Genomic DNA, 26,596 nt, shown 5'->3' on the forward strand with positions numbered 1-26,596 from the left:
AAAAATGGCTGGGAAATTTAACGTCAAGTTCTACCCGCTCAATTCTGAAATGGACAGTGTCAGCTTTGAGGAGTCCTTGGATCCATACTCGGCGTTCCGTAAAGCATCTGAGGACTCCACAGTACCCGATCAACCTCTCTGGGGTATCTTGGTATGGCAGGTCGTCGGCATCTTCCTGCTGGGCTTCATATTTGTTTGTGAGTTGTTTGTTTTTTTTTTAATTAGAGTCACTGTTATTGTACCCAGACACATAAGATGTCATATAGCCATATTTCGTTAAAGGTTTTTTACATCTTTTTTTCTGTCTGATTTGAATTGTGACCCAGCTGCAAGGCGGTAAGTCTCCTAAGAGCTCTGCAAAGCGATGAAATTAGACTTTCAAAAAAGTCCTTCGTCGGATTTAATATGGGGCGAGACGAAGAAAAAGCGCCCTGGGAACGAGATTGCGTAGAGGACAATTATTTTCCAAAGCAAAACTTCGAATTTTCTAATGGTTTTAATCCAACTACCTTGTTTTTTCAATAAGTGTGTTTTCTATTACCTATATGTTTGCTCTGCATTATCTATGGAAAACCTATCACCAGATAGACACTGTTGTGACATATCGTGCCAAGTGAATGTCCATCAAAAACCACGTGCTTGCAAAGCAAAATCCTTCGTCAAGGCCGTCACGTTGTGTAGCGACCGCTAACCTGCACGTGCACTGTTTCAAAAACGTGATTAAAGTCCTTTAGCACGTATTAAAGGTTGGTTCGTCAGCCACAGCTAAGTTATAACTTTGACAGATATGGCTCAAGGACTATTGTAATTGGCAGAAAATTTCTTGCCAAGATTAAGCACGTAAATGTCTTAAAGGGATTACCATGAAAATAAATTTTAATCGAAGGGTGCCTATGGCTATTAAAACTCGTGGATTAATTATTTAAGAAATGAAAGCTGATAATTACCTTGGAATTTAATAGTCTACTGGTATAATTTCAGTCTGTCAAAATGAAAATATGTTTAATAAGTAGATTTGTTGCTAGCAAAGTAGCGACAAATGGGGATGCCCGAGATGACAAAGGGCTGCAGTTTAAGCGTTCGTTCGCAACCGAATGCTTCCCCGGTTTGCTCCCAGCGATTTTTTGGTCTGGGAACTCAAAAATTTTCTGTTGCAACTGAAGTCTAGCGGGTCACCAGCTAGACTTCAATTATAACGTGACCTCTCAAAACCTCCTCAACAGTCTGGGTCGTATGGATTAAATCGAGTCATTTTGCGTGTTATGGCAACTCGACCAGATGCTTAGTTAAGAGTAGGAGGGAGACTTACAGAAGAGAGTGAGAGAGTCTGAACATAACGCCTTGGAATCAAGTAGAGTTACCGATATTAAAATGCATGAATTGACCACTTTCAGACTGAATAACTCAGCTACTTTGACTTATGAAGAACCTGAAAAACTTTAATGTTACGATTTTCTTTTTTCACCATTTACAAACAACTTTTGGAGCTTATTGAAGGTTTATGTCAAATTAAAAAAATTATCAGACTTAAAACCTATGTAAGTCTTGTCTGGAAGGAAAACTAGGATTGATATTTTTCCAAGATACCTTTAGAAACTAAAACAACGGTCACCTGCAACAGTTTGTAATTGTCCGGGAAGAGTAAACTTATAAGTATCGTGTTGAAAATAATCTTGCCTTGAATAAAGTCCCTATCATTTAATACCGGCTATGAAAAACTACAACATCTTTTACACTTACATGTAGGATTGAACTACTAATTTTAATTCCAATTCTCGTTAATAACCAAGACAAAACATCAAGCTTTTGAAATTAACCAAAAGATAGTATTTTTATATCTCAATTGCCCCGGGGGTAACATGATATCAGACACACAGACAGATAGTGATCGTATCTTGAATCTTGAGTTGTGCCTTGTCTCTCTTCAATAGCGTAACGTTAAAATTTTAGTTAAGAAACGAAATTACCTACTTTTTATCCAACCGTCCGAAAGCAGCTCTTGGATTTTCCTGTGCTAGGCGCACTTAAAGACGTTTTAAAGCGGACTCTTATCTACTTGGAGCTCTGTCATTTCAAGCAAGATTCAAGTTCGCAGGTAAATATTTAAACACTGATATGATCACGAAACATCTCAGCAACGTTGACACTCCAATAAATTCAGCCTTGATTGTCATGGTGCTGCAATAGGATTCACATTCAAAATAATCGAAGCACTGTCAACAGCGATTGATAACATGACTTGAATGGTGAATTCAAAAAGATGGCACGCCGGTGGTCTACCTTTAATTTAATAAGGAAAGAAAATATGTTTGCTATACTCAGTGATAGAATCGATCAAAAACAAATAACAGTACCTGAAAATAAATAAACTTTCGCTTAAAAGATAAACGTACCTCGAAATAATTCACCTGACTTGCCGGTATCCAAGAATATTATCAGTCAAATTTTAATAGATGAACAGTATGAAATGTGAAAATTACGCGTATGATTGTTATCCTTAAGAAAAACGAAGAACACATTTTAGTCATCTGACTTATTGAATGGAACAAGGACAATGATAGTAGCGGGAAAAAGTCGCCAAATCTTTACTCACCTGCAATGAATATGCATGATAGACCTTCAGTCATAATGGTCACGTACGCTCAAGTAGTTTAGGCCCTGGGTCTGATAGCTTTACATTTGGAAAATGATTATTGGCTATAACTTCGGCACATATCATGGATCTGCAACGAAATTTGCCACACATAAAGAACTCATCGTCTTTAACATTTTTAAGTCTAAATAGTGTGCTAATAAGTCACGTGATATGTCACGTGACCATTTTGCTAAAAATCTTAAATAATTGAGAAATTGGTGGCAGGTTTAAGGAAAGAAGTCGAGGGATAACATTTTTCTCGTTCAGATTAAATATCTCTAACAGTTAACGTTTGGAATGACCGTCTATTGCACTTCAATAAAAAATTATGAGGTAAAACTTCAAGATTTACTTTTGAGGAAAAATTCATTTTGTTTTTGGTCTCCTAGCGAGACATATTGTCATTCAATCATTTGCTCCGAAACACCTTTGACCACCTCCTCGAAATAAAGAGGATAGGCATCCCCTAAAATTGACAAAACAAAAACAAAACGATCAAAGAAAATAAAAAAGTAAGAGAAAATAAATTTCCTACTACGGAAGCAGAACTCCAGACCCTTAGTTAGTGAGGTCAACGCGTTTTCGATAGCGCCACGACAACTACTGTTAAAGAGTAATGTTAAATTAATCATTTTTAACATTTTTGCCCATGAAATTCTGCTGGTGGACGCTGTTTGAGGCTGGTAGAGCTTTATTTTTTGAAGAATTGAAAGATATATTAGAGGAAATAAGCAGGGTTTTGACAGTAAAAACCGTACTTTAACTCATTTTGTTGCATTTGAAGAATATATTACCGCCAAAGCGATATTAAGTGTCTCGCAAAACCGACGCGAAGTATCTTACTGACAGCGTTGTACAACCGCATTTCTCATTTACATGAGGAGAATCAATTACGATTCAGCAACAGCAAACATTTCCGTTTCTATTCCATTAAGAAACATTTCATTTCAGAATGATATTTCCCTAAAAACCAGCTTGGACCAGCTTGGGGAGTCGAAGAGCAATTGCTTATCTCTTCGTCATTTTTTAATCGCCAGGACAAGTCAAAAAGGTTCAAAAAGTTCATAAACTTCTGGCCATAGTGCTAATTTGAAACATTAAAAGTCGATATGAAGACAACTCAGTGACAACTTATCTTCCTGTGAAAGGTACAAAATCATAACATCAAAAGGTTCTGGGCACAATGGACACAATGGGCACAATCTCTCAGCACTTCTTCACTTCGCATGTCGCGGAACGGGAACGATGGATCTACGACAGTTGTCTTTTTTATATCGGGCGTTTTCGTGCGAGCCGACTAATTACGAAAATGTCCACACCTGAGTGAAACATTTGCATATCGTAGTGCCTACAATAACTCGTCCCTTACGCTACGCGTAATCCACGAGTTAAAAATGCCAGCAGGTTTGAATTTATGCAAATTTTAGACATCTTAATTGAATGTTTACATACTAAAAGTGACAGTTTAGTGTTTGCATCTACCCACAGAGTGATTTTCAATATTTTATACCAACAACAATAAAAATAATATTCATTACTAGTAAACTTAAACAACACGTAAAGCAATTACGAGGGGATAGAAATAGCAAAGAAATTAATCTGGCTAAACCAATTCGAGAATTAATAATAACAATGGTTTATTAACAGTATATCATCCCAGGTTTAATTGCTCATCCCAATTAATATGCTGGTGGAAATGGTTAGCAAGAAGCTTACTTACATTTACATATTCTAATGTATGACCTGAGATTGTAATAACTGGTCGATTCTTATGTAAACTATGTACATAAGACAGCGGGATTGTGGACAGCAGCATCGTCTTTGTCTCCTTCGAGTTCAGTGCTAGATGGGAGTCATTAGAAGACCAGGCGGTCACAGTGTTTAGTGTAAAGTTTGGTTCCTGTGCACATCTTTGTCTAGCTCAGGAGCTGGACAGCTGGGGTACATTGCAGTATCGTCAGCGTATTAAAAAATAAACCAATCGAGGAAGGGAGATGACTTTGCCGAACAGAAACGTATAGGTTAAATAATTTTGGGCGGAGGATCGACCCCTGTGGAACACCAAACCGTAAGTTTACTGATTCAGATGTACGATCATCGATCTGTACGAAATGTGCAGAAAGCAGAAACGACTTCGAGAAACCAGGCGTTGATAACTTAGTTATAAGAATCTTGTGGTTGACTGTGTTGAACGCTTCAGAGAAATCGGCCAGCACCATGAGTGTAACCTTTCCTGTTTTCATCGGTCTCAGCAAATCTTCGCGCATATCCATTAACACTGTACTGGTCGAGTGTCCCTTACGAAAGCTAGAAATTATATCGCGGAGTGCTAATTCAGATTCATAGAAGGTAGTCATCTGCAACGCGACAAGAGGTAAATCAAAACACAGCGCGTTTCCAGTAATATGATATTTCAAAGGTCATTCCTTACGAACGAGCTTTATACCCCATTTATCCTTTTTCAAAAGCCCTAAGAACGATCAACATCAAATTTATCCTTGTCATAACAACGCTTTTATAAAACAGAGTGGTCACAACAATAAAGTACACGTTCATCAATTAAATCAATACTATGCACGTCAAAATTCCCAACCACTTGTGTAGGAAATGTATTGAGGCAACAAATGAGAATTTTTAGTTTGATATTAGGGTTTTCAGGGTTATTTACCCCTTTTTTGCTTTATTTCTTTTAACGATAACCATCTTCGAACCATCCACACCCCACACCCCGTTCCTCTTGAGAGGTTTTCTCTTTCATTATAATTTTTGTGGGGTGCCCCAGATTTTTTCCAGGGAAGCCCTAGTTATTATTCTTGTGGGGTGCCCCAGATATCGTCCAGAAACACACCAATTTTTAGAGACCCCCTATCCCTCCTCGCAGGGGCGACCTTAGCTCTACCCACTACCCCGTTTGCCACATTGGACAGTTACAAGTTATCATAGCCCCGCGAGGTTTTTAGACTATGATAACAGGGTGCGTTGAGTGTGGTTTATTAGCGACCTTAAGCAAACCTGGACGGCGGCCAAGAAAACGTCAACCGGAAGTCACGACGGCCTTTCTCAACATGATTTGCATAATCATCTTGCAGTACACCTGACGTCGCGGCGGTGAGTTCCAGCATTTTGGCGGTGACTCGAGAACGAGAGTTTGTTTGTCAACTTTATCCGTTAAGAACACATAGTTTTGAAAGCAAATCTTTGCTGTTACCTATAGTATTGACTTCAGATCACATAGACAATTTTTGTTTTGTTGTTCTTCCTTCCAGTGAGAAGAAATTTACTACGTTTTCTGAAGGTCGAAGAGCGAAGTTCCCGCCATGGCCAAATTTTTTATTATTATAATAACCTCTCTTTTTTGCAATCATCGAACAAATCTGAATTTAATATGTAGAAAATAAAGCGACTTTGTACTTGAAAGTTGTAACATTTATTCAAAACATTTGGCCTCTCCCTGAGATAAAAGTTTGTTGTCATACAGGTCAAACATCATGGAGAGGTCCGAGAAACACGATGCAATTTTATGCAAGGAGATCTTGTTGAACCAGCCGTTCCGCTACACACCTCGAACAGTTGAGAGAGGAAGGTTTGGGGAAAAATAGCTGGAAAACTCAACAGCATCAACGACCCAAAATTCAAAGTTTCAAAGCGATCGGTACGCGAGCATTTCCAGCTTCTGCTTTCAAACTTCAAAACCAAAAGGAGGTCAGAGGAGCGCGCATCTGGAATAGAACTGGAAGACATCGAGGTCGAACAGAGCAGTTGTTAACAAATCCATCGCATCTCTGAAAGACGTCATGGCGAAGCAAATTCCAACCAACGATCAGAAGGTCTTATTTTATCTCGGTTTTTGTTTGTAGGCAACCTAGCTCTGACCGTCGCCCCTGCTTGCTTGGGTTTTTTTTTTTGCGCACAAAGACGCCGTTCTAGTTCCACGTCTCCTCGGCCAGGTACGCCGTCCTCTTGGTCGCCGTCCAGGTTCGATTTCGGTCGGTATGAAGGCCCGGCGTTTTTAACTAAGGTATTAGATCTGTTACAAACCCTTCCATTTGAAAAATTTATTTCTCAAATGATTAAAGTGCTACTGTGATCAAATCAAGCATTATTTGTGTTTTACGATTTTTAGAATGTTTGATAGCTAATAAATACACATACCAAATTTGAGATCCTAGTTCTCACTGGAAGTCCGATTTTCTAAGCCGTGTTTTTCTTCAGTGGCGGTCCGCCATTACCGAAACTAAAAATGTCCGAGCAAAAGGGGAGGGATTGGATCGAGGTCGACGGGGTTGCCTGTGACGTCATCTTATCCCCAGAGGCTGAAAGAAAAGTTCTTCTTGGTAACTCTTCTTGGTCAGTTTCATCGAGCAAAGATGCCCTTGTTGCTACGTTGTCCAGGACTGCAGCAACAGTCTCCAATCCGAAAAAGGGAATTTCTTTGCACAGGCAAAAGAGCGCTGTGGAACGCATTTTTCGAACGTGCAGCGAGAACTTCAACCTCAAGGAGCTCTGTATTAATTTCACGTCCGATTGCTTCGAGAGGCAAGTTCACGTAAAAGACGCTGCAAGAACGTAGAAGAGGAATTCCCGGAGCAAATCCAACTATTTGTAAAAATAACGTACCTGGCAAGTCCAGTGTCATGTCCGCGAGAAGCCGGCTTATGGTGAGTTAACACTCATAGCCCTTTGACTCTTGCTTTGTGGGATCGTGTCATAATTTTGAGTTTGGAGCCGGGATAGAAAGGGCAAGATACAAATCATTAGTACGGTTTTTTTCGAAAACACAAACTTAAGTTATATACACACTGACGGAGAAATAAACAGAGATGTCAAGAAACGATCACCCAATCTAGTATTTTGTTGTGTTTCGCGTAACTTCGCGGCGGTAAAAAATGTCGACCGAAAATTAGAAAAGGGGCTAATTTTTTAGTAGTCTGTTTTGGTCGTATTCGCTGCAGTCGCTGAACTCGTAAAAATCATTTATGGATACTGAACTGTGAAATCTTAGTTGACAATGAAATCATTGATTCAGTCTTCATTTTTCTGTAGGTGCAGTTCAGTGATCACTTTCCAGTATGTGAAGTTCAGTAAGACGCTCAATGACCACACAGTAGTTCAATAACCATAGCAATAGTTTAAAAAAAACGTATATTAAAGTTGTTTAGTCTCTGTATTTTACTTTATTTAGACATTGTTCCTATTTTACAGTAAGTGATCGTAAGTATCACTGTTCAAAATTATCTTGCCTTGAGGCCTGCTAGTTCAGTTTTCATTTTCCTGTAGGTGCAGTTCAGTCAAGACAGAATAATTATATAGTTCAATAACCATACAGCTAGTAGTACAATAACCATAGCAGTAGTTCACAAATGGCACAGTTTCCTTTCATTGTAGGTAATTATTTGAGGGGGTTAGTTTGTTCAAACCACTTCCATCTTTGTATGTTATTTAGACATTGTCCCTCCATCATAGCCAGCCACATGAAGTGCCATTGTTCAAAATTTTCTTGCCATGGGGCCTGCTGCTAGTTTGATATTTTTCCTCTTGCAGTGCTAGTATCTGGTCATAGCTTTACAGTGGAAATGCTTCTACTTGGTTATGTTTATGAGTAGTGTTGTTGCTCTAGATCCTGTTATCATTTTGGTTTGTTCCAAAAATTAGGCTGGTGGGTGGGGCCTTCAGCCTTGGATTTTATGATCATTAATTTGTATTTTGCGATTTATTTTGATAGAGTGCTCCAACTCCCTTTTCATCTTTCAAGTGTTATTTTTTGATGTTATAATTATTTAATGATAAGGGGTAAAGGGTACTCTTTGATTTATTTTGATTACTGACTGGTGTCACTTCAAATACTTTCTCATTTGGAAATCCCTCAAAGATGGTGAGAAAAAGGCTTGTAGTACATGATGCAAGAAGTATGATGATCTTCTAATAAAGAGTATTACTGCTGATTGCTACATAAAGAAAGCCAGTTAAAGAAGCAGAGGGTGAAGGAGTTGGAAAGGACGATATGGAGTGACATATGAAAAGACTACATATAATAGGAAAAATTTTTGAAGAATTATTATTATTATTATTATTAATTATTATTATTTGAAGAATTATTCATCCTTGTATAATTATGTACAATTTTTAAAACAATCTGTAACTGTTTTTTACTCTTTTCTGTTTGGTATTGATGTGATTTTTATTACATTTTCTTTTTAGGCTTTTTCCTTTTTTCACGGAACCAATGTATATATACAATTTCTTAAAAGAAGAGGGGACTGTTTTTTTACTTTTATCTGTCTAGTTTACATATTATTCATCTGCCTGTGCCAAGATATGGTTAGCCAAGGGGGGTAGCTGCCCAGCCATAAGTTGAAACTGTGCATCCAACCACCTTGCCTCAATGACCGCAGTTTTTATTTGTTTTGTCTTTCTTTGGAGAGCCTTTTGTTTTTCCTCCAGCTCCTGCTCTTCCTTTTAAATCTTGCATCACCTCTACTCCATGTAACAAACTTTTAAGTATAGCTCTTTGATTGATAACCTTGTAAACGTATGCTCATGTGTGCAGCCTGTCAGGAAAAACCTTATGTTATCTGAGGAGGAAACCTGAACCCTCCCAAAAGCAGAGCCACACACTTAACATGAACCTCGAGGGAGAGAGGTTGAAGTAAAATAACAAACTATTCTTAAAACTGTGAAAGCTTTGAACCCAGAAGTCATTTCATAAGAAGGTTGTATCACGTCAGTTATAATGGTATTTTTAAATTAAAACTGGTTATTGACCTGATTGGTGAATTAAGTTGTCATGTTATTGGTTCTACAAAGAGAGAAAAGCAAATAACAAATAAACAGGTCTTTTCACGGCTTTCAACTTTTGACATGGGCAAGTTAAGCAAAATCTGTTGGAAAGAGTGCCTTTCAGTCAGTACAATTGCCAAGTTTGAAAGTGATCTGTTGGAAACTATACAACAAGTATTCATCAAAATTGCAAAATTTTACAGACATTAATAATTAATGTCTGTAAAATTAAATTATTGTATGGTGGGGGACACAAACTTTCCCCCACCATACAAACGTCTGAGTGTAAATTTTTGCAACTTTGCAGAGCTCTATCTTCCCTCACTTAGGACCTAACACTTTTAAACTAGGCAGGTTAACTGTTAGACTTGCTACAAGTCGACCTCTCATAAGTTCTTAGTGAGCGAAGCAAGCTTCAACAAGGTCACACAGTGGCCAACCAGGAAAAAAAATGTAAAGGACTTTTAGAAAGTCTAGTTAACTGTATTGTAATGTGTTCATTCCAGTGGTGTTGACAGATTTTCCCTAAATTGTCCATGTCAAAAGCTGAAAAAAACAACGTGGCTCACTGTAGAACCAATAACATTGCCAGTTAATTGACCGATCAGGTCAATGATTGTCTATGATTCATCATCTTCAAAGCCATGATGTTCCCCAATTTCACTTGGAAAGCTGTCCTTATTGCTTTGTAAGCACAACATGGGTATGGATAAGGCTTGGAACTTCCAACAAAATCCCAAACAAGTCAAGTAAATTGTCTGTAGAACACTGATCGGAGAAACCTATACAGAAGTAAAAAATATGTACTCAGTCCATCCCCAGTTTGGTCTTTTCTACTTGTTTGTATGCTGGACTGTTTGATTTTGTTTTTTATTGTACCTTGTTCTTTCTCATCATGCAGTAAGGTAAATGGTGTACACTCCTTGTTTTATTTTCTTTATTTTATATAGGAGTTTTGGGCCAATTATAGTAATTTTTTTCAGGGTTCTAGAAAATTAATAAGAAAAAAAATAAGTCTATACTGCTAGGAGTTTATATTTTCTTCGTCAACAAGGGTTTGAGTATAATTCAACCTTATTTACCAAATAAATAGATATTTCAGGTTCACCTACAAGACACCCAGGTGAACAACATATGACTTCAACAACTACAGCAAGAGGACGAATAACAACAAAATAATCAACAAGGAGTGAATAAATTACTCTGATTCCGTTTTAAGACCTTGAGTGAACAAATTTCGGTAACTTTTTCCAGTTTTCGTCTTCAGATTAAGCGATGCAACTTGAAGAAGCCACCGGTTCAGGCAAACATCCTGAAAACTGGGATGATTGATCTTGATGAAGAGTATTAAATGCAGTCACCTTCCCGTTCTACTTTACCCATACTTCCCTTACACAGTCCATTTCTTTGCAGCAAATACACTCGTCCGTTTTGGTAGTGATGGGACCTGATGGCGACGGACCAGTTAGAACAAGTGCACTTAACAAACAAAAAGAGACATGTGCTCCGTTCAGTATTGTTTTTATTTCACAGAGTTAGAGAATTTAGATACTTGTACTGGGTTCCCTTCTGCTGTCAGCAAATTACATCACAACAGAAACGCAGTACGATGAAAAAAAAAAAAAAAAAAACGACAAAAAAACTTAATCGGAGTAATGCCTACCATGCGCCTATTTCACCAGTAAAATGTCTTTGGAGCTCGAGATTACGATCCTCTTCAAGAATCACGCTTTCCTCGAATACGGCGGCCGCTTCTACGGTCGCGTTTGGCTCCAAATCCTCATCGTACGGGATAAAAGCAGTTCCATTGCCGTCCAAAATATCTTTCTGTTCGACTGTTTTAAATCAGATCTGTCTTTCGAAGAAATGGATGAAGAACACGGAACAGACGACAACACAATAACACGCTAGAAGTAGTTGTAGCGAGATGGTGGTGAGTTTTGGGGATAAGATGACGTCACAGGCTGCGCTGTTTTCTTCGTCGCCATCTTGAATTCGTACGAGTAAACCGCTGTTCTTTTTTTTGCTGACACTGACCCGATAGTAGCACGGAAAGTGGCGAGAAAATACGAAAATCTTCGTTTGAACTCGTTGAGTGACGTGCTCTCAATATGGCGTCGTAAACAATGTTTTAGCCATAGCAACCTGCGAATTTGCATAATAGATCATAAAACTGCGGCCTTATCTGTCATCGACCTTACAAGGATAATATATCTGATGTGTCTCTAGGGGGCTTTTTACAGCCATAGAAATGATTTAGAAATATCAAAACAATCGTACTTAATTTGGGGAAGCAGAATGTAAGCGAATTTTGCTATGATTTGCCCTGGCTTACAAAAACTCATAACGCGTTATCGCGTGTCGAGTTGTGAAGATTGCAGCATTTCTGTCAACAACGGAAAGTATCGCGTCGGATTTCAGCCCTGTCATTATAAATATATCCAAACAAGCGCTCTTAGATACCAACTTTGGCCTTCGTTTTCTCGGCTGATATTTAACGAAAATGCTTCATTTTTGGAATCTGAGTTCAGGTTAAGAGTACATTTCAAATAAGCAATTTTATAAGGATGATCATTTTTTGACTTTATAGCAGTTCTACTACCTTAACCCTGTCTCACGGCACGTTCTGTCTCTTTTTTAAGAGACGCTGTTATATGAAACACTTTTAAATTTCCCCTCCGTATGGGAAGAAAAAAGTTTACTTTTCATGGTGCATGCGTACCGTGGTTATAAATATTGTTTTTCTATTCAAGGACCCAAAAATAGGATTACATCATTGGCGGGGGGTTTTACCTGTCTGGAAAGGTTACGCTTCATCGATAATTATTGGAATGTGAAAGCTATATTTTCTTTTTTTTGTCAGAAGCGGCAAATTCATTTACAGTGTTGTAAACCACAACAACCCGCTCAATGAACATCACATCAAAATTCAAACCTTTGAGTTGTAAAAAATGTTTTATCCTTCTTAACAAATAATAATCTTTTGTTCTTTTTTCTCATGAGGGATTGTGTTTAAAAAACATTCTCTTTGATCAAGCCACATTTTGGGCAATACTTTTCCACTTCACAAGGGGTAATTCGCATTTTCACACCGCAAACGTAGCATATTTCATATTAAATTCCGGAAAAACCGTTTTGATTTTTTTCTCCACAAATTTTTGGCAGAACAGGGAAGGTTTTTTTTTTTTTATTTTTTTTATTTTTTATGAAGCAGTCTCTGCAAAAGGATGCCTTTTCGCTTCCTCCAGACCTAAAACGGCTTCTTGCGCTATCGAACGAATTTTTTTTCCTTTTTTCTGAGAGAGCTCTTTCAGATATGTTCAATTGTATGTTTACTTCTTATAAAAGAAAGAAAAACTCAATGCGATTTTGGGAGGGGTAATCACTCTGCGTTTTAGAAACTTTTTATGAAGTTCGTCTCGCACTTCGTTGCGAATTTGATGTTCCATTTTTTGATGACATAACCGGGGTTTGTTTTTTCCTTGAGTTTGGCCCGTACAGCCTCTTTCAGCACAAAATATTTTTCCAACTCAGAGTTAATAATCTGAAATTCACTATCTGTGACAACGTCATCGTTCAGACTTTTGAAATCAAGGGGATTAATGGAATTGTGACGTAATTGTGTCTGGAAAGGCCAGCGAGTATATTCTTTTGTGTTTTTTCAGTTTCAGACTCAGTTTTTTGCAAAGGCTTTTACGCCCTACAGACCCGGCCCCGCAAAAGGCGCCCACCGCGCCAAGAGGTGCGCCAACAATGATTCCGGGGCCCTTAAGGCTCAAGGCGACGCCAGTGGTCGAGAGAGAGCCCAAAACCGACGGCAGTTTAGTGCATGGCGGTTTGTGCTTTTTTGTATTTTTTGGAATTCGTCGGAAATTTCTTTACCAATTTCACAGATTCCGGACAACCGAAAGTTGTCTTGCTGCAACTCCAGATAGAATTGTTTAGGTGGTGCACTTGGCAACAAGTTTTCAGAGGACATTGTATATTTTATCAGTTGATTTCCAGCTCGATTTGCAAAGGAAAACCGTTGGAATAAAACAAGTCGCCATTTTCATCTTTCACAGAAATTGTCAAACTGTGCAGATGCTCGTCCCCGCAGTCAACGTCACGTAACACATGATGTGGAGAGCAGCGTAGTCGACTCTTTCATAGGCGTTCCCTGTATCGAAAACTTCGCCAGAAGTTTGGAAGGTTTTCCGTCGTGGAGATTTTCGCCATCGCAATGAGTGAAATAACTCGCGGGAGAATTCAAGCGTTTTATGTATGTCCTGGTTCCATGTTTTTCGCCAACGCCAAAATTTTTTTTCAAATCTGGATCAATCCTCACATCCCTTTTCTTCCAGATTATAGATCACCAGGTTTCCAACGGACTGGTTTCTTACAGCATTTACTCTCGATCCTAAATTTTGTTCGAACACGATGTTAAGTTGTTTTACCAAAAAGATCAAGAGTGTAATACCCTGCTGGCAATTTTCCAGATTTTGATCTTCCGATAGCTCCACTTTCAGTCAAGGTAACTGTCTCTGGGTTTTTCAAATTACACCAAGAATCGTAAAGAGAGAAGGAAGAAGCCTGATAAAGGTTGGTTTCTCCATCGGGTGTTCAATCTTAACGTTGTGGTCGCTGGAGGGCGAAAAAATCTCATAATGAGCACAACTATTCTGCGTGTATATGTCTGACTGGATTTGCTCAAACATGGCTGTAGAAACCTCTCTTATGTACTCTTACTGAGTCTTGTGGTGGAGCATGTTTTTTTCATTGTCATTTTTTTATTTATTTATTTTCTACAGAATTTTTCAATACTGAATACGCTGAAGTAGATAGACTCTCGTGTTTCTCACTGGCTATTAACCTACTCCTCTCTCCCCGAAACAAAGATTTTCATAACTTCCCATAATTTTCTCTGCATGTCAGTTTGAAATCAATGCGCGTATCAGAGTGCCCTGAGTTTTGAAAATTTCCCATATCAGCTGATGCTGACCAAAAACGTGAAAAAGCTAGTGCCGGCGGTTGATTTTGGACATAACGTTGGTGGGCTGTTTGACCAGGAGCAAAAAATATATGTCACGCTCACAGAGTATTCACCACGAAGTACAGAGCAATTTTCACAAACACGAAAATCAGGCACACGACAGGGAAATAGGCAAGAACATGGCTGGGAGGGCCAAACATGAGATATTAGCCCCAAAAGTCGAATTTTTGCGCTTTGGTGTGCGACCAGGGGCTGTCGTATTTCACGGGAAATTTTTTTCGACATGCAGCTGACCTCCCAGCTACGATTCTTTTTCCGGTTTCACGTGCAGTTCACAACATGAAGAATTCTGTTCGAGATGGGGGGCATCCAAAGCGTGAGCGCATTGCCCTGGGAACTGATGTTCGGCTAGACAAACAAAAAATATGACATCCCCTCGTACTACGGTCTTGGAAATGTTTTCATAAATGTTTCCATATATGGCCCTACATCTACAGGCATGGGGTATCCTAGCTCTCACGCCGAGATTGCCGACGAAGGGGGGGGGGGGGAGCCAGTCATGGAAACCTTGTCGCTTTTATCAGAAATGACGGAAACACAGACCATCAGTTTGACTACTTTATTCCCCACAAGGTAAGCGGGCTCACACAGGCAGGGCTGTTAAGTTTTAACCGGTTAATCGAGCCCTTCGTGCACTGTGTTCTCGGGGCCCAGGTTAACGTGGTCTGCAGCAGTCTCGGTGATGGAGGCCGAGCGAAAGAAGCGCAGAGTGAGTTTCTCGAGTTGTTGGAGGATGCCGTCAGGCAGCATGACCTGGCCGAGAGCGTGCATCGATACCAGCTGACTATAGACGAAGCAAAAGGTGCCCCTTAACTTTTCGGTGCTACCCGCGGCATGGCTGATAAATACAGAAAGAGTAGTTAGCTAAAACAACAAACTCTTGCAGGCAACACCAAACATGAAGCTCGGGGTGGACAACGACGTGAACACAGAGATAAAAAATGGGGCTGCGCCTAATGGACGGCGGTCCTTAAAAAATTAACCTGCAAACAGTCACGCACCAAAAACATTTCATAAGGGAGAGCAATATCAGAGCCACCTACCACTCCAACCCTCTCCTCGCCACCTGACCCAGCCCCAGCGTTCACGAGTTATGACGTAAACAAGGCGCTGATCGTTATGGGAGCAGTTCTTTTGACTGGTCTGTCTATTTGTAAGCGTTAACGATTGCGCTTGAGGAACGTGTTCTGCCTTGAAAATGAAGCTTACAATCGCGCAGATGAGCCCGAGTTTTTTGCTCATTGTCTGTAGCCCTTTGCCGATGCCCTTGTCCAGCTTTTTCAGAGGGTTGAACAATGCACCAATCGCGGCGCCGATAGTGACTCCAGTGGCAAGGAGGGTGAAGCCATAATTTTTTAAGATCTCTAAAACTTGTTCACGTAGCGGAGGCGCCTCCCGAAGCTTCTCGTTTTGTTCTTCAAGATCCGCCACGTTTTGTCTCTCTCCTGCTTTTTCACGCGCTCTCTCCCTTACTACCCGTTGTTCATTTTCATTGTTTGCAATTTCTTGATTTACCGCGATTTCGTCATTGCGCCTGTCGATTTCTCTTGATTTTTGGTCATAAGCTCTTGTTTTGTCTGACCGAGAGCGTCTTTGCACAAACTTTGAGAAGCTTTTTCTTTCGGATATATCTTCATTGAAAATGTGAGATTCGCCGCCCTTGGGCCAATGGCAACGATTTTCCGAGGTATTTACTCTCGGAAATTTGAAGATCTAGCTCGGTCGCCCCTTCTGAGTCACTCAAGGTTAAAGGTGTTCCAGCCTTGAATGTACTTCAAGCGTAACAAGACTTCACGAACACAGACTGCGCTATCAAACTCTACAACCGCATGCACAAAAATGCGCCACTCACAGGCCCCGGCGAATCAAAGCTTCTCTGCTTTCTACCTGACCAGTTCTCTGAAAAAACAGGTCGTGTTAATACTCCAAGCCCTTTGCAAATATATCTTCCAAAACACCTTCCTCGTCCCAAATTCGATGTTTCCACGCCAAACACCAAGCAGACCCTCTTTTTCTTCCACACGACACTGGGGGGCATGGTGGGGCCGAAAAAGCGTGTGACACCCCAACGCTGTCGAAATGCGGCTGCCCGAGGGCCAAAGATCTTCCGAATGAGTCGTTTGGCTTCCTGCTGTGGTCTCTTCTCTGAACGGCGAAGTCACTCGCTCACGTGCAAAAACCCGCTGAGGTCATCAAAGAAAAGGCCGTTTATTCCAAGCCCTCCACCCCTCAACACAGATCTTTTCGCCTGCGCGAGACATGACTCCCTTCCGCGGCGGTTGTGTGCTATCTTTACCAGCCCGGAGAGCTTGAGGACGAAAGCAAAAGAGCCACAGATCCGATCTGGCTTTTAAAGTGTACCACATCGTAAAAACCATCACCAAACCCGATGAACTGATTTTGGATTATTTGCACCACGGCCCCAAACGGGGCTTCGTTTGCGAGGAGCTTCTTGTCGTGCCTACCGACACCGAGCTGCCGCCTCTTCACAGATGATATTCGATCGGCTCCGTGTGGATGCCGTCTTGGCAGGACCCATCATTTGTCGTAGTAGGCGTTCAGCGCCAGTGTTTTTTGATGATAAGTGCACATCGCCACTTCGTTCATTCTCACTCCTCCGTTCGTGGCTGGCGGTGTCTACGACCCCCTCCAGCGCGGCTTTGAACTGCTCCCAGTGCATTTTGTTTTGGCGCTTTAAGTTCCCCTACGAGGACACTTTCACCTTTCTTTTCTCTTCCTCCGTGAAATAACACTTGCTGAACAGCGCGATTCCGCAAATGTCCTCGAACTCCAGCATGAAAAGTCCCGGCTCTTGCGCGTTCCGTTCTTTTTTGCGGGCTCGGAACTTTTCCGCCATGGCGGGGAAAACCGCCTCTTCCAGGGAATCTCACGACAGCCAGAGGTCGAGGCTATCGGTGTTTGTCTGGATCAGCTCGTAATTGAGCTTGTCGAGGAACTTTTCCAGTCATATTAGAGAGCTTAAGCAGCGGACGTTCTTGAGGTCACGGACATCAGGAAGGTTGCGCACGGTCTGGATCGAGTACGGCGTTTGTGGCACGAAAAGCGAAGATTGAGCAATGAATGGTTTTTGGTATATTAAACGCGATAAGAATGTCTTCACTCATAGCGTTTCGAATTTCAGAAAGATCTTTGTCACTGAAGAGGACTTTTACATTTTCTTTGCCCCATTTTCATATGCACATTTCATCTTTCACATTTATTCGCCAAGCTTGAAATGCCGTCGTATACTATTTGATTGTATAGACACAAATCAAGCGAACAAAAATTACCATACATGATAGCGAAGTTTAGCGGTCCATTATATTTGCAGTTACATTGACCACAAATGAGGTTTAGTTTGACATTCATTTTCAAAGTCGATTGCACTAAATATCACAGGTGATGATTATTCGCATGGACAAGAAATGGAGTAAATCTTACGTAAATCCCATAAATTTTGCCACCTTCTAGTGGAGCTTGCCAGGTGAACCTGTCCAGTCCAAAAATAGAGTTTGAGACTGTTTGCCTGATGTTTACATCTCTGAAAATGCCGAATGAATAGCAGAAGAGTTTTCGTTGGTTTTAGGCCAACAATTTAACCACAATATCGGAAATTCCCAAATAATTCTTACCCAAACGCGAACTTTCGAGTACTAGAATCTCGCGTTCTTTCTTGAACTTCAAAAGTGGCGTTCTGGCGTCGGTGACCTAACCTTACGGACGTAAACACATGCGCAGTATATTCACACTGGCGCAAGTGGCTTCCAATCGGCGTTCGTGACCTCAGGAATGTCTGCTGTTTAAACTCTCTAGTAAAACTGCAGGACCGGAGCTTGGCCATCTGGTAGACAGCGATCCCCACCTAGGAGGGCCTGTCGATTTTGACTTGACGGTTTCGGGTCTCGGGATTTCGTACACGTCGCCGATCTCCTCCAAATCTTGAAACCACACCGAGCGCAGCTGTTTCCTCAAGACGCTTTCGCTTGTTGTGTACTCCACGGTCGTTTGCCATTCCAGTGCTTCTATCGTCTTGCTATACTAGCTGTTTCAAAAAGCTTGAACACGTCGGCCAGCAGAGCCTGTTCTGGATTTTGATCTCCCTTACGCCGGTTCTCCATGACTTTGTCCACGAACCACGTGAAGATCTTTAGCGGAACATAGTCAATGGTTCGGGGGGAACGCTGTGATTTGTAAACCATGGTCGAGGTACTTACTTAAGCAGCGGCGAGTACATCAGGATTTTTGGTGCTTAAAGGGCGCCAACCAGCCTTCTTTGGTCGTGCATGGGCTTGAGCGTGCTGCGCGCCAAGTAGTCTTTCATATGCTGCGGCACTGCCTCGCCTGCGACGGGTTTTGGTATAAAATAGCGGCGGCATTTCTTTGAACTTCTCCCACAACTCTCTGGGAACCCCGATGTCCACCTCGGCGAAGGCAAACTGTCTCTCTGCAGAACGTCGATGAACTTTTCGACGTTCCCCGGCGTTTGTGGCCACGACCCAACGACCTCCTTGGCACAGGGCATTGCGCCCTACATTGTGCTTGGGTACAGCGCGTTGGCGTCGTAACCCAGAACTCTTCGACTCTTCGACACATCTTCGCGTCTTGGAATTTGCGAACAGATTCTCGTTTTGCCCGCCTCATGCTTTCGACAGAAGACCAAGCTCGCTTACGTCCCCCCCCCCCGACAACCGCTCCTTTCAGCATTTCGTAGGCCCCTCACCTGGGGCGTACAACTCCGGGGCGTCTCTCTTGGCCTGCACACCGCGTCTTTGAAAAGGTAAATTTCCAGCCCCGTGTACTGCATCTGTCGTGTCAACCATCTCCTTCCTTTTTTTGTCTTTTCGGAAGTGACCAAGGCCTCCCCACCTTCTGGAGAACAATGTCAATGGCAGCCATGGAACTATAACACCGTGTTTGTTTTTACCGTGGCCACACAATTTGTGATGGATATGCACACCCTTCCGTTGGACCTCGTGCTCCATTTAGCTTCCCGCCATTCCCGCATACGCCTTCTTCCCATAAATCGCTTTTTCATGCGCGGCCTCCGGCGGATAGACTCGGTCTCCTCGGCACACCAGCTTTGTCACTCCTCTCGTATAAACGTCTGCATGCTTCCGCAGATTATATCTTTTAGTAAAACTTGCTTGACATTCGGCACACGCGTGGTGGTTCGACACTTTGTCAAGATTTGTTATCAAGAAAGCGTGCTCTTCTTATATGCCGATGTTCATTCGGGGCACCAGAATGTATCATGTATTTCAACGAAAAGGTACCTTCGTCGTCAACCTCATTGTAGCCGCTAATAATCTGGCACACGCTACTTGAATTTGAATCCCTTTATAACAATTTCGCCGTAAGACACTGCGTTACAGCGGGGAAATACAACGCAATGAACAAGTTCTGAAAGTACATCAAACGCGGATACACAATGTGAGAAAACCGAGTAGTAAGGAAATCTGGGTCGATCTGAAAGCAGAAGAGAATCTGCTGAAAATGGAACGGGATACGGGTTCGGCTGAGTCGATCATTCCACATGAATTGTACAGGAAGAAATTTAACGACAAACCCTTGTATAAAACTGAACTCATGTTGTTAACCTACACGGGGAAAACATTATTCCAGTCGGAGTGCTTAAGACAAATGTCGAGTACAAAGATAAGCCACCTTAACTGTTGGATCTGTATGTGGTTAAGAATAAGGGTCCTGTGTTGATGAAAGGGATTGGCTCTACAAGATACGCCTCTATTGGTATGCTATTAAATCGCTGGAAGTTTCACAAGCCCCACCAATTGCTAGAGAGCGCCTGCAGAACATGCAAGACAAATACGCTGATGTTTTTGAAGATAAACTTGGAACATACAAATCAGCTAAGGCAAAACTACCCTTCAAAGAAGATAGCCAAGCTCATTTCTGCAAAGCTAGTGCTGTGCCTTGAGACCTACGGTTGAAGAAGAACTGAGAAGACTTTAGAATGAAGGTATTCTCACGAACGTTGAGTGGAGTGATTGGGCAACGCCCATTGTACCTGTCCCAAAGAAAGATGGATCTTTCAGGATCTGTGGTGATTACAAAGGCGCAGTAAACCCAGAACAACAAGCTGAGCAGTATCCCTTGCCCCGCCAGTGAAGATATCTTTGCAAAGCTTGCCCGGGCAGACTTTCTCAAAGATTGACCTTCGTCAGGCATACCACAAACTAGAGATGGAGGAAGATTCCAAGAAATACCTCACTATCAACACGCACATGGGTCTGTTTTAGCACAACAGACTTGGTGTTCGGCATCACATCAGCACCTTCTATCTGGCAGCGCACCATTGGTCAAGTGCTGGAAGGAACATCTGGCACACGCTGGCAAGGATAATGAAGAACACATGACTAACTTAGAAAAGTCCTGCGACGGCTTTAGCTTCATGGGTTGAGAGCAAACAAGGCAAAATTTAAGTTTTCATGGAGAAGATAATTCATTTTGGACATGACATGACATTGACAAGGATGGCCTACACAGGGTAGCAGAGAAAGTAGAAGCGGAATTGAAAGCACCACGTCCAAACGACGTAGCTGAAGTGAGATCTTTTCTTGGGCTAATCAATAACTACCACAGGTTCTTGCCTAACCTGTCGACAGCAGTACATCCCTTGATCCAACTTTTGGAGAAGAATCATCAGTGGAAATGGAAAGAACAGTGCGAGGCAGCATTCTACAAAGTGAAAGAAATGATCACTTCAAAGCAAGTTCTAACACATTACAGGAGGCCATCACTAGGAGCCTCTATCTCCCCTGATTTCTTGAGTCGACCCTTTACCGAGTAGATTTAAAAATAGAACGGTTGTTTTCCGTTAAAAGTGTCGTATGTCACCGTGAAAAAAATATAGTTGGACGAAGTCTAAATCAGAAGCCTGCCGTTCGACCGTTTTCCTTTTTTACCATGTTACAGCCCATTGAATCTGGGTATCATGAAATATCAGGCTCAGCATGAAAAGATGGGACGATAGCAGCGAACTGAGGATCACTGAAAGGTTATCTTTACGAATGGTTCTGATTTTTAACGTCATACATTCCCAATGTAAGCATGCACTTTGAAAAGAGTCGACGATTAAACGTACTGTGTACGATTTGGAACTGTACGACGGTCAGCGCAGAAAAAGTGCCAGTATCATTGGATTTTTGTCATCATCGTGGAGCTTTAGTTTAAGCTACAATTCTTTCCTTAAAATCCAAATCTGTAGATCACTTTTCCTGAGAAAAAAATGTTAAAGAGCTCGGCCCGGCGTAACAAATCAAAGCAGGGAATCATCACACTGACGGACAAAACAGATAAACGCATTTCGGAAACAACCTTTAAAAACAAAAACCTTGAGTAATATAGAGGGTCATTTAGCCGAAATAAAAGCCTTATATTAACGCTGAAGAAAATTGGCTAAAGAAAACGGTGCTAGAATCGAATCCTGTCAGAACTACAAACAATAACCTGCAAGAAATAATGCATCAATATGCATGGAACAGACCAGCTTGATAGCCTCTTAATGTGTGTCAAGCAGCCAAAATTAAGATTTACACGGTCAGAGTTTAAAATTCTCCGCAGAGGACACTGACGTCGCGACGAGCAAAATGAGCACTGTGGCGACTTTCTCGGTTGTAAGGTCTTCAGCTGTTTCCCTCAGTGTACATGTATTTCTGTAAGTTGTCAAAGAAAAAGGAAGCGATCAGCGGCAGTTTCAGTTTAAATTTACCGTATTAAATACATTCTACTGACTTCGCAAAATATAATGCAGAGCAAAGCTAGTCTTCAGATCGACTTTTAAGTACAGTGGAGTTAAGTAAAAAAGAGTGAAGATTCATTTAGATGGATTGTTTGGCTCGGAGTTGCATTTTATCATCGATCAATGCAGAAAAGAGTAGTTAACAAGGGCGTAAAATTAACTTTTTGTAAGAGCCTATTTTACTTGACCCGCGAAACAGTTATTAACAACTAGGGTAAAAAAGCTACAAATAAACAAAAGAAGACAATAGAATTTGTGCATAATAGTGAGTGGTATTCTATATGTACTAACTAGTTCACGGGTTAAGTAAAATCACTCTATTTCAAAGTCCTGGCCCGTTCAACAAAAAAAACAAAAGCAAGCGAAGAAACAAGAACAAAAACAAACGGTTTGCTAAATATTACTGAACAGCTGAAACAGCTCGAGACCGTCCAAAAGTACGAATTTTTACTCTAAATGATTGGAGTGAACAAAGGGGATCCCTACAACGTATCTACTTAAAAGTAGATACGTTGTAGGGATCCCCTTTTTACAAAAACCAACATGGCATTTACCAAAAATGTTTCCTAGTAAGACTAGTAAAGTATGTGCCAGTTTATCATGCCAATCGCGGCAACAGACATTGAGGTGCAGTTTCGCTTCCTTTTATCTCGCGATTTTCACCCCAATTCTTGTTAAGCCCCTTCTAAGGCCCTGTTTTCAAGGAGGGAGGGTAACTCTGGTGCTACGGTTACGCTAGCAAAAGGGTTACCCTCGTAAACGCTCAGCTAGGGATAACTCGCCTACCCGCGTTAACTTTCCTCCGTCATTCGTGAGCAGTAATCGTGCCAATTTGAACGGTATTATCCTATTTCTGAGCTTAATTATAAACATCTGAAAAATAAAAAGTTGTCTACGATGATAATATTGTCCCTTTTTTCGTGCATTTGACGTGTTTTCCACAAAGAACTTCAATATTATTTCAAATTTTGGACCGTCACAAAAAATGTCACGCAAGACGAAACGCGTCAGTAAAGCTGGTAAAGTTGCCCCGGGTGAAGTGATAGGGTAACCTTACCTGTGAAAGTTGCTTGTAAACAAGAGCTAACTTTAACCCCCTTGCTAGGGTAACCCTCTGTCCTTGTAAACAGGCCCTAAGGCCCCGTTTACAAGGAGGGAGGGTAACCCTGGTGCTAGGGTTACCCTAGCACTAGGGTAACCCTACCTGAGTGCTGGGTTACCCTAGCAAGAGGGTTACCCTACCCGCCTTGTAAACGCCCAGCTAGGGATAACTCGCCAACCCGCGTCAACTTTCCGCCGTCATGCGTGACCATTAATCTTGCCAATTTGAACGGTTTTAACCGATTTCTGAGCTTAATTATAAAAATCTGAAAAATAAAAAGTTATGTTCTGTCTACGATGATAATATTTTCCCTTTTTTGCGTGAATTTAACGTGTTTTCTAAAGAGAACTTCAAGATTATTTGAAATTTTGGACCGTTACAAAAAATGTCACGCATGACGAAACACGTCAGCAAAGCTTGTAAGAAGACCCGGGTGATAGGGAAACCCTACCTGTGAAATTTGCTTGTAAACCAGAGCCAACTTTAAGCCGCTTGGTAGGGTAACCCTAGCAAAAGGGTAACCCTCTTTCCTTGCAAACAGGCCCTAAGTTTGAAAAATCATAGTTCTCTGGCAGGCGGTATTTCTATTTCTCGCGACCTACGCTGCTTCGCCGCCAAATCTCACGCAGCTGCTACACCATACCGCCAGCTACGAAAGCTACGGACGTTATTACTATTTTATCCAGACAAGCTCTTGTAGCCCCATCTCTTGCTATTTCCATGTTTGTATGTTTGTTTGTTTTCAGGTGCTGTCTCTTGCTATTGCTGTGAACGTTATTCAGTCAGAATTCCTAAGATAAAAAAGCCAATTCCAGTTACTGGTGATGAACAGGAGACTTGTACTCCGCTTACAGATGCAGATTTTGGCGACTGGAGGATGAAAAAAGCTGAATCAGAAACTGACTATTGATAGGAATTGACAGAAACACAGTGAAATGCGCTCTTTTTCTGGACCAGTAGCCTATAACAGGCTCCTGTCTGGACTTTATTTACGATAGCTGCCATCTTATGCGCAGCAACCTTGCGTGGCAGATGTCAACCTCGATCCTGGGCTACTTTTTCAAGAAGGATGGGAACGAGGTATATCGCTGATGACGTCACCTTTATTAGGCTTCTTTTCGATGTTCGTCAATTTCTGTCTGTCATTCAATTTCCAGTCTGCAATCTACGGTTTGTAAATGTCATGCACAGGATGCATTCAAATTAGTGGCAAGTTCGCGCGTTAACTGAGTAAAGCAATATCAGTTTTTCTTTTTTTCAAAACGCTGAGTTTGCGAATATGAGTAATGCTGGCACTTTTTCGAATCAGAGAAGGATGAAATTTTCTTCATGGAATTTTTTGGGATAAAATCTATCACCTGCCGGTGAAGTTGTTCATTGATTTATGATGTCTTGGAGAGGGGAGAGTCTTTTCACTTCTTTCCAAGGCATTTTCTGGATGAAATCAAGAATATAGATAAAACATGATTAGGAATACTTAATAGCCGTAGTCCAGCAGACCCAGTGGTCTACATTTAAAGATAATTTCTCCGTTAAATGCTTTTCTTGCCGGCTGAGCTAGCGAAAGAGGAAAGAAATGAAGTTCCCTCACACTGAATGGAACCTGGACGAGCTACAATTTCGGACGGAATTCAGTTTTAACGCTCATCTCGGGAATGATTCAGTTTTTGTTTCTTGCCAAATAGTGCAACAACGTTTTCCAACCCTCCATCCCGCCCTTTACCAGTTCCAAAAGAAAGTGAGTTAGTTTGACAGCAGTGCCTAAGGTTCAGGGAGGTTTTTGTATTTTTTCCTTTGTTTGCTATAAAAGTTTTGTGACGGTTGTGATTTAAGTCCTGTTGTATTGTCGTGTGGCAGACAAATGGCATTCAGTGTGTGAGAATTAATTCTTTCCGCCACAATCAACAGTGAGTCAAGAGACATCTTGAAAAGATCGAAGAGAAAATGGTAGAATTGAATGGTCTTTGTCCATCATTCTCTTCACGGTACACACGGGATTAGTTATTCCTCGGAAATCCTAATATAAACTGGCTCACCGAATAGCGTACACGTACGATTACCAAGAAATATTATGGACTAGGAGCAACCTCTTCATTAGCGTGCCACTCGCGCGTGACTTCTCTCGATATGCCTTAAATGGAGATCTTCCTCGCAGGCTGTTAGGTTGTTATTGCTGTGAGAGATGGTTGCATCGTCATCATGATGGCTCAGTCAATTCCAAACGTACCCATACCACCAAAAGGATTTTTTAAGTGCTGACATCCCCTTTCTTTCTCGACATCTGAGCAAGAGCGGACAAAACTGCTCAAACTCTCGTCCGTAGCCAAACCCTTCAATTCCAATCACTTTTGCGAGATTTATCTCCAATTATGGAAAGAAACCGCTCCGTTTTTAGGCAAAAAAAGCTTCTTCCATCCCTGTGTAGCTTTAAAATGCTGAAAATGCTTCGCAATAATTTTGCATAATGTTAAATACCGTCACACAGTCCTGTCTACTTTCATGACCCACACGTACGAGATCTCAAAACCTCTTACAAAAATAAAGTTCTCTAAGATTATATGAGATTACTGGTGGTGATTAACAATAAAAACGGTGAAAAAAGGGTTCTCTGCTCTTTCAAAGCCAGCTTTTCGACTAGTTGTAAGCCTGCCTGACTTTCATTTCCACATATCCTGAAAATTGCACGCACGACTGTTACGCACTGTCCTCACCAATATTCGAGCTTTTAAGCTTTTTACCTCACCCTAACAACGCATAATTTATCACAAGCGGTAGAGTGATCAAACCAAAAAATTGTAGGTCTAGGGGATAGCTTCGCCCCTGTAAGGCATGGATAGGGAGTCAATGACATTGAGTATGACATTAGCTAAATGTTTTTGGTTGATGTTGGCGTAAAAATAGGTAAGGGACTATGCGTTATTTATAGTTGGGGGGGGGGGGGGGGGGGGAGGGAGCGGGGATTTTTTAACCAACTCGGGCATATTAAAAATCTATCGCCCCTAAAAAGCGTTCACATCCAAAATTTACCCCCTGCTTCCCAAAAATGTGTCCCCGTCCCCCTCTAAAAAAAGAAGGAATATTCTTCAGATAAAAGAATCTATCTGTTTAAGATCCTAGGTATATTAAATACACTGAGCAATGAAGTTCAAGGAAGCTTTTGTGAAGGCAAAATGTGCACGCTTTACAATATTTAAACACAGAAACCAAGAGAGAATAACCTAGATTTATTCTCTCTTGCACAATCCGAGACCCCGCGTAAGCAATTGACCGTGCTGGTCAATGAAGATGACG

General features: G+C 41.3%; 1 protein-coding gene and 1 pseudogene across 1 annotated transcript; both read left to right on the forward strand.

Annotated features, from left to right (window-relative positions):
• Positions 1 to 25,033, forward strand: LOC140938940 (uncharacterized). Its single transcript, XM_073388472.1, has 2 exons — positions 1 to 197; positions 24,052 to 25,033. Exons 1-2 carry the CDS (start codon positions 5 to 7, stop codon positions 24,213 to 24,215), a joined length of 357 nt encoding a protein of 118 aa, XP_073244573.1. The 5' UTR covers positions 1 to 4; the 3' UTR covers positions 24,216 to 25,033.
• On the forward strand, positions 14,386 to 15,312 carry LOC140936587 (uncharacterized; annotated as a pseudogene).
• Positions 25,034 to 26,596: the final 1,563 nt, after the last annotated feature.

The sequence above is a fragment of the Porites lutea genome, chromosome 5 (assembly GCF_958299795.1).
Source record: "Porites lutea chromosome 5, jaPorLute2.1, whole genome shotgun sequence".
NCBI lineage: Eukaryota > Metazoa > Cnidaria > Anthozoa > Scleractinia > Poritidae > Porites > Porites lutea.

Bases quoted from the DNA above. Each gene is read 5' to 3' on its own strand.
- LOC140938940 (XM_073388472.1), top strand. From the start codon at position 5: ATGGCTGGGAAATTTAACGTCAAGTTCTACCCGCTCAATTCTGAAATG. The intron at 198-24,051 runs GTGAGTTGTTTG...GTTTGTTTTCAG, and splicing joins GCTGGGCTTCATATTTGTTT to GTGCTGTCTCTTGCTATTGC.